At 33.1% G+C, this 13963-nt stretch overlaps 1 protein-coding gene across 2 annotated transcripts; it reads left to right on the plus strand.

The window, feature by feature from the left end:
• The first annotated feature begins 4702 nt into the window (after positions 1-4702).
• Positions 4703-12440, plus strand: LOC142635954 (putative LRR receptor-like serine/threonine-protein kinase At1g07650). 2 transcript variants are annotated; one of them, XM_075810002.1, is made up of 16 exons: positions 4703-4745; positions 4863-4934; positions 5028-5099; positions 5326-5394; positions 6230-6295; positions 7012-7077; positions 7195-7230; positions 7373-7413; positions 7633-8009; positions 8075-8270; positions 8609-8749; positions 9640-9758; positions 9896-10106; positions 10217-10454; positions 11526-11676; positions 11964-12440. In XM_075810002.1, the coding sequence occupies exons 2-16, from the start codon at positions 4915-4917 to the stop codon at positions 12312-12314; spliced, it is 2154 nt and encodes a 717-aa protein (XP_075666117.1). In that variant the 5' UTR covers positions 4703-4745; positions 4863-4914; the 3' UTR covers positions 12315-12440. The 2 variants fall into 2 exon arrangements, with proteins under 2 accessions (XP_075666117.1, XP_075666118.1); XM_075810003.1 differs by lacking the exons at positions 4703-4745; positions 4863-4934; positions 5028-5099; positions 5326-5394 and adding an exon at positions 5844-5944.
• Positions 12441-13963: the final 1523 nt, after the last annotated feature.

Consider the following 13963-nt stretch of genomic DNA (forward strand, 5'->3'; position numbering starts at 1 on the left):
AACAATTCTCTTGTCTGCAATTGCTCCGATTCTTTGGGTCAATGTCACGTCATTGATATGTAAGTACACTTCATTTCCCTTTCTGTTATGTTTAAATATTTCTCCAGCTTTAATTTATCTCTCTATATTTTGCATTCACCTCCTTTGAGGTTTTCATTATTACACTCACCTCCACTTTAATTTAGAATATTCTAAAAATTCAGATTTTTACCCTCCATTTAAAGGGTCATAATAGTAAATTTCAGATTTACAAAAAAAAATTTAAAAGCCTTTTTTTCAATCATTTAAGAGAGAGGTAAGTGTAAATACTAAATAATTTACATTTTAGAAGAGACAACTGTTTTATTCCAAATAAGAGATGAGGCTAGTGTAATAATAGAAAACTTAAGGAGAGTTCAGTGCAATTTTCTTATTAATATTATTGTACTGTACAACTTACTTATACTATACTGTACTCTATATATACTCTCAATAGACTCATATAATATAGATCTCAAATAGTAAAGAAGTAGTTGCCTAGTGACCAAGTCAAAATTTTGGCTGCCAAAGAGGAATTCTATTATGGACGTAGGTTGTTAGGTCTAACTATGTTATGTTATTTGTTTTACTTCTCCCACCTTCTCCTTATCTCTCTCGCTATTAATCCAAACAATAATTCCCTGTATCGTTCCAATTTTATCAGATGTCACCAAAGGCTGCCAAGTCACAGCTCACACACCTCACCACTATGCTGTCATTAGTCATTAGTTGATGTTTCCCTACTCCAATGAGCTATCCTTAGCTGATGTCTTTAGTAAACGGTGACGTCAATTTTGTTATCCTTTGACCATTGTATGTTGCTAAACTAACCAGCACTATTACTGGTGTCTATCTCCCAATATGCCCATTTTTGAGCCACCATCCCTCTACTAATATTCGTCAGACCACCATACTATGAAAGAATTTGGTGTTCAAAAACTTGTGAGCAAGATCTTTACAAAGTTTTCAACAAAACTATGGAGAAGCCCGTTTTTGAAGCTTCACAAAGTTTTCACCATCACATTGCAAAAAAACTAATTATCAAAGTTTCATAAATTTTTCATTGAAGTAATTGTGCAGAATCTCATTATTTAAGTTTCACTAAGTTTTTACCAAAATTTTGTCCAAAACTTGTTAAAGCATTTTCACAAAGATTTCACCTAGCTTTTTTCTGGAAAGATTTTAGTAAAGTTTCTCAAAATTTTCCACCAAAATTTTGTAATTAAACTAGTCAGCAAGAGTTTAGATAAGTTTCAAAAAAAATTTGTGTAGAATCTCATTCACGAAGTTTCGCATAGTACTCTACAAAACTTTGGGATGAAACTAGTTGGCAAAGTTTTTCACAAAATTCTCACCAACACAATGTGGAGAAACTTGGGAGAGCCATTTTTGCTGAATTTTCACTAAATGAGGAAAACTTTGTGAAACTTCATTTGGAGATTCTGCACAAAGTTTCGGTGAAAATTTTGTGTATATTTGCCACCAAGTTTCAACTTGAAGTTTTAGTGAAATCTTTGTGAAGCTTCGACAAGAATTCTAGCCAAGGCTTTGAAGAAAATGATGTTAAAATCCATACTTGAGTTTCCATAAATGATGTTTGCAAAAACTTTGTGAAACTTCGTGACAAGTTTCTAGAAAGTTGTTGGTTAAAAGTGAAATCTTTGTGAAATTCTATGACGCAAGGATATGTATGAGTTTTTTTACCAAACAGGTTTGTCATATGTAAAAAGGGCTAGGTTTGCTAAGATAAAATTGATAAGTAGACCTAGAGATTATTGGCATGATATTTAAAACCTTTGCAATCGAAAAGGATAAGCCTCTCAAAACTGATTGGGAAGAAATGAAAGAAAAACTCAGAGAAATATGTTCCCACATCCTATCATCAAAAGAGAGTTTTGTCCAAACCCCATCATTGTAGCTTTTTAAATAAAAAAAAACAATCTCAATCAGTGGGACAGACCTGCACCTGGAAATGTAGCTCAATTTTAAGATGAGATGAGTGCTCAAACAGTTTCTAGTTCTAAGTCTACCCCAACAACATTTTAAGACATATTGAAGGCCATCCCTGAAATTTAACAAGACCATGCTAGGATTAATGCCCAACTACACTGAATAATGGCATCCACTCAAAAATTGCCTAGCAAGCTTGAGGGTAAAGCTTCAGACATGAGATATAGTAATGTTTTACACCAAAAATTGGTTAAGAAAAGGAGATGCATGTGCCAAGAAGTGCTCAATTAGTACATCCTCAACAATGTGTAGTGGACTTGATTCAACCTATTGGTGAGTCAATAGTTGATGAGACAAAAGTTCAGCAAAACAGCAAAACCTTTAAGGGTGCACATGATGTGATGGTAGATTTTACTAAATGTGTTTCTGATCAACCTTCCATGGTGCATGAGGATAAACAACTTGACAAAGTAGAGAAAGTGGATACAATGGTGCTTCCTATGGTTCAAGATAGGATTGTGTTGATTCCACACATTGATTTTGTGATTCTCGAAGAGTCATGGAATGCAAGGTTTAGCCACTCTCCGTGCTCCCAAAGTAATTCTTAAATTGAGGCAAGTGCTGCATTCTGCAGTTCTACTCCTTCCCCACTTCAAAACTCAAAGTCGAGTTTTCTTTAACCAAGGGAGTATGATGCAAGGAGCTCCAAAGTTATTTAATATTTTGTTTTTGAATTTGAACTTTAAATTGAGTTTTTAATGTTGAGGGTTTTAAGGGGTTTAATTAGTTATTTTCCATATTGGTGTAATCCCTGAACTCTATTAAACTAGTGCCCTTGTAAATGTGAAAGGCAGAAGATTTGGAATAAGAATTTTATGAGTTGAGAATGAACTCCTCTTTTGTTTGGTGGTGATGCCAAACACCATTATGTGGTGATGCCAAACACCATTATGTGGTGATGCCTAGGGTTCAGGTAGTTTTTACGTGATTTTCTATAACTTGATATGTTTTACCAGCCTATCCATAATTTGAATTGTCACCAATGTGAAAAATGACTTCTATGTTTGACCGGCCTCTCCATTCTAGAGTCAGTGATCACTCATACAGGAACCAAATGGCATCAGCTTCCCTTCTATAGAAGGCATGGAGCATTAGATCACAGGCTCAATCACATCTTCCTGTGTGAGTTGTGTTTGCACATCTAGAAAGACTTGTTGGATTATAATCTGCACCTTAGTATTTTTAATCTGACATCTGCACAAGTTTCGTTGAGAAGAGTTTCTTCACTTTGCAATTGGCATTGTGCACCTTATATATGGTATTCCCTTCCATACATGCACAGTAGCTATGAGCTGCACATGCAATTTAAATAGAGTCTCAATAGAACCATTTCCTTTTTATTCAGAAATTTTCCAATTTAAGTTCATCTTCAAACACGATTTCGCATGTTGTGTGCAGCAAGCTGTATGCAACAATAATAAACCATTCTGATATATGCTCTTTAACTCTTGCTTTAGTGAAAATTTCAATTTTCTCATCCTTTGCTCAAACATATGCATGAGGATGATTTTTATTCTAGTAGATTATGGTTGAAAAGATTCTGATGAGATTCCAAATACGTGGGCTAGTACATTAAATCTATTATGTATTTTATACAGCTTTCTTAAAGGGCAAGATCTTGATGGCATGCTTCCACCGTCCCTGGTGAAGCTACCCTACCTAAAGCAAATGTAAGAAAAGCAATTAATTATTTGTTTTACTTATTAGCACCTGAAAATTGAGATTTGAGCTTTGGATCTAATAGCACACTTTACTCTTACTTGAAGTGATCTCACTCGAAACTACCTTTCTGGTACCATACCACCTGAATGGGCTTCTACAAAGTTGGAATATCTGTAAGTTACTTCTCATTTAGTGTCAATGGTTAACCAGTAAATGCTCATTCTTTTTGTTAAAATAATTCACTGCAGGTCTGTTAATGTAAACAATTTATCAGGACCAATCCCAAGCTACTTGGGAAACATTTCCACTCTTACATATATGTATGCTCTTCTTCTCCTTCTTCTTCTTCTTGGGGATTAACAGTAACATTTCCACTTTTATTTGATTTGTAGACCTGTTTTAACATTGAAGAGGATTATACTTTCAGGAACATAGAGAACAATCTATTTTCTGGAAATCTTCCCCCTCAACTTGGGGATCTGGTTAACTTGGAAAATCTGTCAGTTTTTCTTTCTTCCCTCTTATTCATTTGTAAATCACAATTGAGGATTCATTTCTAAATTATCAATGATTTATTTTGTCAGTCAATAGTAAGTAAGTTGAACTGATCTAAACTTTTCATTTTGGTGATTGCAGCATTCTTAGTGCAAACAATCTCACTGGCGAGATTCCAGTTGCTCTCACCAATTTAACCAAATTAACAGAACTGTAAGTCATCATATAATTTCCCATTTCTGTACCAAAAGTGATTTTTTATTTTCCCAGAAAAACTTCAATTTTTTATTTTATTTAATCTAGTTTCCAATTTGGGCAACATGCAGTAGGATTAACAGTAACAACTTCATTGGAAGAATACCTGACTTTTTCCAGAGTTGGAAACAACTTCAGGAACTGTATGTATCTTTTCCCATAATGTTTTTAAAATCACTTCTAGTAAAAAATTTCAAGTGCAATCTAACACGTTAGAGTTGTATTTTCAATAGAGAGATCCAAGCTAGTGGTCTTGAGGGGCCCATTCCTTCTAGCATTTCTGTCTTGAGTAATTTAACCGGGCTGTAAGTTATACCTTCTAAGTATTCTTTTGTTGCTTAATTCTACAATATTTTTGTGGCATATTCAAATTCTTTATTGCTTAATACATTAACAATTATTAATGATGCAATTTTGTGCAGGAGGATAAGTGACTTAATTGGTAATGGTTCGGAATTTCCGCCCTTGAATAACATGACAAGCATGAAAAGATTGTAAGTCATTCTTTTTTATATAAGGTTTCAACATAAATAATACAAATTTATAAAAAAAATAAATTGCCTAGATGATGTTGGTTTATATTGCAGGATGTTGAGGAACTGCAATCTCTCTGGGCCTATACCAGCATACATTTCAGCAATGACTGAACTCCAAATTTTGTATTTTTGCTATCCTTTCCACCTTCCTTTAATGTTTTGCTTCTCTTGCTAAAACCCTGTTAGCTGCAAACCCTAGATAGTTGATTAGACCATGTCAATTATCTTTATTGAGAACATTATACTTGTACATATATACATATGTATAAGGTTTAATATATGTCATTTTAAGTTATTTTATAAACTTTCTTTTGTGTCAATATAACATCTCTTTCTTGTATCCCTGCAGAGATCTCAGCTTCAACAAATTGGAAGGAAATATTCCAGATTTGAGTGGTCTATATTCCTTGAAATACATGTATGTTAGAGTCAAACTCTAAATATAGTTTCATTTCAGATTAGTTCGAATACAAAATTAGCAACAGTCATCTGACATTATTTGGTTTTTGTACTATGTCTACAGTTAAAGATGCTAGGAATTTCACTACAAAAATGAGATTGTAGTGCTTATGTCTCACACAAATCCAATAAAAATAAGCTCTGCCAAGCAAGGACACCACAACGTAGGGTGGGTTGGGTTGGCCTGGGGAATTTGCCTCTTGACTCCCGTGTGATACTTTGAGGCAGGCCCATTACACATGTGATGCCAATCTAGGGCTTGAGTGACACCAAGACTAAAATAAGCTTGTAGATTTATTAGGGGACTAGAATACCAAGTATGAGGACTAGGGGCCTTTCCTTTGATCCTATAGATACTGTCGCTATATGTATTACGGGAATGTCTTGATTGTTGAACCATATAATATAAGTATTATGTCTATATGAGTATCCTTTTTATGTTAATCCGGAGGCCTTCTTTCAGAAACTTAAAAGATACAAGTCAAATACTCATCATCTCCCACACGAGGGTCAGTTCACCCCCGACTTTCCTATGGCTCTGGCCATCAGCCTTATTATGTTGCAACATAACACCATGTCATATATGTTGAAAGGCTTTATATATATATATATATATATATATATATATATATGATGCATCATAGCACCAAGTCATCAAAACGTATTTTGCCTTTGAATTTCACCCGATATTTTCTATTATTATTATTTATTTTTATTTTTTGTTAGTTTTTCTTCCATCAGTAAACTTATAAATCAGCTTTAACTAGAACGTCATTACTTTGCTATTTGAACAGGTTTCTGACAAACAACTTGCTCAGTGGGCATATTCCAAACTGGATCCCTAGCAGAGATAGTGGCTTGTATATAATTCATCTTAAATCTTGTATTGGTTTCGCATGACATGTTTCTTTTTATTTTTCCCTTTCTTTTTTTTAGTTCTTTATGGAGTCGACAATCATAAATTCTGAAAAAAAAAAAAAAGCATATTGTTCAAATATACATTTCTTTGAATTTTGATTCATCTTATAACCTCTTCAGGATCAGTAACTTGTCTCATTCAATCATAAGAAATAGGTGAATTAGCCCTTGTTGGCAGATCTTGCACCATGTGACTCCAGTTTAAAAGAAGTGGACAAATTTGTTTTACATTCTTATGTTGGTTATCTGTTTTCTGCAACATAATAAGGGCAATTAATTTTAAGTTGGCTGGACAAGTTTTGTGCTTTGAGCCTGAATTAACATAGGATTAGCATTGACAAAAACCAGGTGTGTAGTTTTAGGAAGTGCAATATGGTACATAGGTTAAACTGCTAATTTATATTTCATGTTATATGCAGTCAGTAATACTACCACTGTAAGTAATGTTCAGATTATCCAAGATCATCAATGATGGCAGAGAAGGTGGTTAATTAATTATCAGCCCAAATGGGAAATTTTATCTGTCTAGATGTTTCTAAAATATTGAAATCATTTCCTTTTACAATTTTGTGCTGATATTTATGAGTTTCTCATTAATAGTTGTTCAAAGTTTTTGGATTTATAATGACTTATTAACAAATACTATGTTTGTTATCAGCCAAATAGATGTCTCGTACAATAATTTTTCAGAAATCTCTATGCCACCTACTTGTACTGGAAACCAGTAAGAACTTTTTTTTTCCTTTTCAACATCAATTTCAGCCTAATTGAGCTTTCTGTGCTTCTCTCTCTTCAAAATCTTTCTAGCTTTTTAAAATTAACTATTTTCTCATTTCAACAGAAATTATTTTCGGAGCTTTTCTGGACAGGACAACTCGTAAGCTCCTAACATGTAAACTTATTAGAATAGCAAATTTTTGTCTTCTTTATCTTTGATTTTGCAGAAGCCTTTCCTTTTTCTTTTCTTTTTTCATTATATGCATAAGCTCACACTTCTTTCTTTTGCTACACCAATTAAGACTACTTGCCGAGTGCATGAAGAACAAACCTTGTCTAAAAGGTAATTATATTGTCTAAAACTCAAAACTTAGGGTGTATGCTTCAACTATGTCGTTTGGCTTCTGAGACCTCCTTGTAAATAAAGAAAAATATTCATTTACATATTTCATCTCGCATTAGGCAACTAACAATTGAACTAACAAGCAATATTGAGCATCTTTTAGCTCTACAAAGCTTGCTTCTATCTAAACTCCCTTGCAAACCTGCTGTTTTTGTGTAGAACAACATTCACTGTATATAAATTGTGGTGGAAATGCAACCACCATTGGAAAGATAGAATATGAAGAGGATCAAGACCCGGCAGGTGCAGCAAAATTTGTCTCCGTAAGAGATACTTGGGGATTCAGTAGCAGTGGAAATTTTTGGGATGTTAACAGTACCTCAAATCAATATAAAGCAACTAATGTATCAATACTCAGAATGAACAACTCTGAATTATACATGAGTGCACGGCTCTGTCCTCTTTCTCTCACATATTATGCACGTTGCTTGGCAAATCAAAATTATACTGTGAAACTACACTTTGCAGAGATAGTTATCAGAAATAACAGATCTTTCTACAGTCTTGGAAGACGGATATTTGATGTTTATATCCAGGTATGAAGACATATTTGTTTTTCTGTATGCATAGAAAACAATTTTATTGAGTTAATTTGTTACAGGAACAACTGGTCTTGAAGGATTTTAACATTGAAAATGTTGCACAAGGGGTTGATAGAGCAACAGTTATGGAATTTAAGGCAGTTGTGAGGAACAAAGTTCTACAGATCCGCTTTCATTGGGCTGGAAAAGGGACAACCGCTGCGCCACTGAGAGGAACATATGGTCCTCTCATATCAGCAATCTCCGTGGAATCTGGTAACCAATTCTTGGAGTATGAGATTCTTATATTGTTGTCCAACTTCTTTCAAACTCATTAGATTGACGAACAATAAAAGGACAGTGATATAGTGGTAGTAGAACCAATGATTATTCTGTGAGAACCTATTACTCAAAAACTAGGTTCAAGTGCAACTTGATGGAAGAAATCAAAATTTTATCATCTTTTTTCTTCTACCCTTACAGTGCTAATTTTGTATTTGAAGCATCTATATCTTCTTGCGGATTGCTCTAATTATGCTTAACTCTACAGAGCTACATATATTATAGAATGCAATTTCATAATCACTTTCCATAGCTATTTTTCTCTTCTGCAGATTTCGGTCGACCTAAAAATGGCATGATGAAGATTTTAACTGGACTTGTAGTTGTAGTATTAGCGTTATTCCTCTTCCCTATGATTGTAGGCATTCTTTGGTCAAAAGGCTACATAGGAGGCAAAATGTCAAGGGAGAAAGGTAATCAAGATACGCATCTTCTGATGTAGAATTTAGACAGGATTTTTTTTTTTTTAATCTTCCCCAAATATTGCATGAACTTGGAACAATATACAGCAATGCCCTTAGGACACCTGCAGTTTATTTGTTTTTATTATTGTATCTCTTTTCCTAGTTGAAAAACTAGAAATCCAAAGTACAATTCTGAAAGGAACCATATATTTGCTTGATTGCAGCGCATACAAAGCTATCTTGAGAATCATAATGGTTTTCCTAGAAATTTCCATGCTGCATAAATTGGAGAAATTTGGTTCCAGTTAATATAATAAAATAATCTCACAAAATTATGCAAAACTATGAGATCACTGCTTATTATAAAATCTAAATAAAGACATTTGTACATGGGAGATGAATTGATGGATTAAGGTCAATGAGGTTGAGCAAATTTCTAAGAAGGATCTACAAAATCAAGTGTGTCCGGGAAAAAAAAAATTATTGTTTTCAATTAAATCTTTTATGAAATGTTTCTAAAAAAAAAAAAAATCTTTTATGAAACGTTTTCAAAGTCACATGAGAATTAGTCTGTCTGATATCTATTCTTTTTATAGCCAAATAATGATCTTATTTTAAATGTTAAGAAGGGCACAAGGTACATCTCATCCTAAGATTCTTCATGGAAATATTCTCCCTTTTTTTTCATTTTGTTTTTGACTCCCAATACACTTTTGATTTCATGAAAGAAGTAAGAAAAGAAATGAAACTCTTAAATCTTGTAACAATTGGGTTTAAGTAGCTGATCAACTGGAGCCTGGAGCCTTCTTGTGGCATTTACTTTGTCTCATTCTCTCTAAAGTTATCGTAGATAATATGCAGTGTGACATCTTAGCATCACCTTTTTATTCCTTCAACAGAGCTGAAAGGATTTGATCTGCAAACCTGTTTTTTCACCTACAAGCAAATTAAAGCTGCCACCAACAATTTTGATGCTGCAAACAAGCTTGGGGAAGGTGGTTTTGGATCTGTATACAAGGTATCCCAGTCCCACAATGTCATTCTTTCTGCTACAGGATTTTTATCTTTATTCTTACTTATTCATGATATCTGGATACATATCTCATTACATAGTGAATTACATACCTGAATATGTAGTTTTCTACTCCGATGCAGGGTATACTGTTAGATGGTACTATAATTGCTGTTAAGAAACTTTCTTCAAGATCAAAACAAGGAAACCGTGAATTTGTAACTGAAATAGGCATGATATCTGCATTACAACACCCAAACCTTGTTAGACTGTATGGATGTTGTATTGAAGGAAATCAACTATTCTTGGTCTATGAATACATGGAAAAAAATAGCTTGGCACGTGCTATGTTTGGTAAGCTTAATATTTTTAGCTTTGGAAAGCATATAAACCTAACACTGAGAATGATATATATCAAGAAATAAGTTTATCCATCCCCATTGGACACTCTGCGGAAAATGCAGGTTCAGATGACCAACTATTGACATTGGACTGGCCTACAAGGCAGAAAATATGCGTTGGCATAGCAAGAGGTCTGGCTTTCTTGCATGAGGAATCAACACTGAAAATTGTTCATAGAGACATCAAAAGTACCAATGTTCTGCTGGATATGGACCTTAACCCAAAGATTTCTGACTTTGGCTTGGCCAGGCTTGATGAAGAGGAAGACACCCATATCAGCACCCAAGTTGCTGGAACAATGTGAGCTATGTTTTTCCCTCCTTCCTTCATTTTATAGTCTACTTGTGATTCTATTTTTCCATTTTATTTTGGCCCCCTGACCTATTAGCTAACAGATAACTAGTAATGGACACTTTATTTTATATTTGTATGAGATGCTGCTGAAACTAAACCACAACACAGCAGCATTTAAAGTTTTCATATCAGAGAATTTTGGATATGGAAAATGCTATGGTGCTCCTGGATTTAACATTTCTCTGGATTGCAACCCAACCATGCTTGTAGAGATATTCATAGCAACGTGATTCCAGAATTATGAAACAATTTTCTTGCTTTGCAAACAAGTTCAAACATGGAACATGTACTAATAATTTGCGGTAGTCTCATATGCCCCAATATACTTGATACAACAAACAATCATCTCTATGTCTTCATAAAGTAAAAAATACACAACACAAAGCCACACACAGAGAAAGAAGAATCATCTGTCTATTCAATCATTAAATTAATGCTTAAACACTGACTACCTTAAATTAAGATATAAATATCTTACAGATTAAAATAAATAAATAGCTTAGAGAAACTTGTGTTCAAATATTCTATTTTCCTATACTGTTAATTTCTATGCTTTGGCCTCCGTTTACAATTATCTAAAAATCTGCTCCATTGTAACCCAAGAAAGAAAAAAAAAAAAAAATTTAAAACTTGGATCTTGCCAAATGGTAGTAACTTGAGTTTAATGACCTAACTTACCAAACAACTTGTGTGGCTAAAATGCCTGTTCCTTTGTTGTTGGGGCTAAAAAACTTCCAAGGTCATTTCTAGGATCTCAGTAACGTGTACATGACTACATCTATTATCACTTCCATGTTGCAAAAGAAAGAAAAAAAAAATTTTCTTCTTCCCTGCTCATAAATTGTTTTTGGGTCAATGATGGAATGAATTTACCAATCAATTCTAGTAGCCCTATTGATTTCATAATCTCATGCTAAATGCAAATGAAATATGAATTGGTACCTAATTTTCTATTGATATTGGGCTTTGTTGAATAGAAAAGACTAGAGCTTCATACAAATAATCTTTACTTTGCAGAGGATACATGGCACCAGAATATGTATTATGGGGTTATTTAACCAATAAAGCAGATGTATACAGTTTTGGGGTCGTTGCATTGGAAATTGTCGCTGGGAAGAGCAACATGAAATTTCGACCAAGTGAGAAATATGTTTGCCTTCTAGATTGGGTAAGATCTATGTTTTGCTTTTGATACATGAAACTAAAAACACATTCTGGAGAGCTGGTTGCTTCTTTGTCCCTCTGCCTAACTTGATCATCCTGAACTGTTAATCTAGACTTGAGAAACAGAATAACCTTAACTGTGTTGAAGATTGTTTGACTTCTTCACTTCAGGCATTAGTTCAGCTAGTTGACATGTATATTTTGTTTGCTGCATACGTTTGGCTACTTTTTGCTCTTCTAGTAATTTGCTACTTTTCATTTCCATCATCCAATTCTCTTTACTTATCACAGGCCCATGTTCTACAAAAAACGGGTAATCTAATGGAGCTGGTGGATCCAAAGTTGGGGTCAGAGTTCAATAAGGAAGAGGCAGTTAGAATGATAAAAGTAGCTCTCTTATGTACTAATCCATCACCAGCACTTAGACCAAACATGTCTGAAGTGATAAGCATGCTTAATGGGGAAACTGCTGTTCATGAACTTGGCATGGATAGAAGTTTATACGGCAGTGACTTTAGAGCCTTAACAGATCAGCTCCTACAACAACCTGAGAGCCTTAATACTTCATTAAATGCAAAATGGGTTGGATCTTCTTCAATAACCAATAATGATCTCTATTCAATAAATAAGAATTCTCGATAATGTAAGTATAGTGTTGCCCCCACATCCATGCAAAATGTTTGTTTTGATAACAAGAAACTATAAACTATATTTCTCTCACCAACTCTGGTTTGGTGTTGGCCGGTTTAACACATATCGATAACTGTAAATTAGTCTTTTTATATATGTAAATATCTTTTCAATAGTTTTTTTACCTAGTGTTTTATATTATAATATCTTATTTAAAAGTCCTTTATTCTTAAGCTTACAAAACTAATGGGGGATGAATGTAATAAATGAATATTTGAATGGATAATGTTAGGGATATTATAAATTTTATAACACGTGGCTTACAAAGATGACTCAACAATTACAAAATGTAATTCAAATATACAATTATTTCTAACATTTTCCTATTTGAATTACTTTTTGTGATTAATGACACATCTATTCATAAGATCTATGTATTTAAATTTGTATTATCTCTTAACATTACTTTTTTTTTTTTTTTTCCTTCTTAAAAGTGAAAGAAAAATGTACAACTAATTTTTTTTTAAATATCTAATTTAAAATTAAAAAAAAATCACTTCTTGCCTCCACATTATGGCCTAAGTGTATTAGGGCCTAGGGCCGGAGAAATTTGGTTATTGTGAATTAGAGAATATGCTATAAATATATATATATATATATATATATATATCTCTAAAAGTTGAAACGTAACATTTATTGTTTCTGCGCTCTAATTGAGCCACATCATCGCCATGTCACAAATTTTTTTTTTTTTAGTTCCCACTTCTCACCTTCTCCATAATCAATCATCTTTTCTCTCTCTCAACTCATCATCTTTCTAACTTATCCCAAAAAAAAAAAAAAACTGATCATCTTTCTATCATTAAATTCCCAACTTAGTTTTACACATTCTCCAACCTTTCCCCTCCCTCTTACCTTTCATATCCCCACTACTATCTACCTTAATATTAGTATATCACTCTTCCTCTATCCTTTTATCTTCCTTTTATTTTTGGTTCTTCTTATTCCTACCCTCTTACTATAAATTTGCAATTCACTACTCTCGTTTTATACATAGTTTTCCACACACAAAAGGTTATTTCTCTCTCCCTCTCTTTCTCATTTTTTTTTTCATTTTTTGGTTAATTTTATTATTTTTCTTGCATATCTACTTTAGGTTCATGTGATGTAGGTTTTGTATTTTTAAGTTGTTATCTTTTTTCTTTTCTTTGATTTGTTAAATGTTATCTTATTGAATTATAAAGATAGTATGTAAGAAATATAATGTTATTCAATTATAAAGCATGACTTGGATAATTTTGTATTATTACTATTTTATTTTTATTCTTTTTATTCTCATCTTATTTTCTCTAAATTTGTTATTCTCTCTCATATTCTCTCATGAAAAAGTGATTTTTTTCTCTCTTTATTTTATATTCTTCCTTGCAAATCTACTTTAGGTTGATGAATCATTGTATTTTTTAAAACTCTATTTTGGGTTAATACGTATTAGTGTTGTATTTTTGAATTCCCCATTACAAGCAATCTGTCTCCCTCCTATAGCTTTGATTTGATTTTTGTTTAAGTTAATACTTAGTTATTTTGGAAGTGATAATTGAAATTATTTTAAAACACAATATTGATTATGAATATAAGTGTGCCCATATTTGTGTAATATTAAG

This window comes from Castanea sativa, chromosome 5 (genome assembly GCF_040712315.1).
Source record: "Castanea sativa cultivar Marrone di Chiusa Pesio chromosome 5, ASM4071231v1".
NCBI classification, from domain to species: domain Eukaryota; kingdom Viridiplantae; phylum Streptophyta; class Magnoliopsida; order Fagales; family Fagaceae; genus Castanea; species Castanea sativa.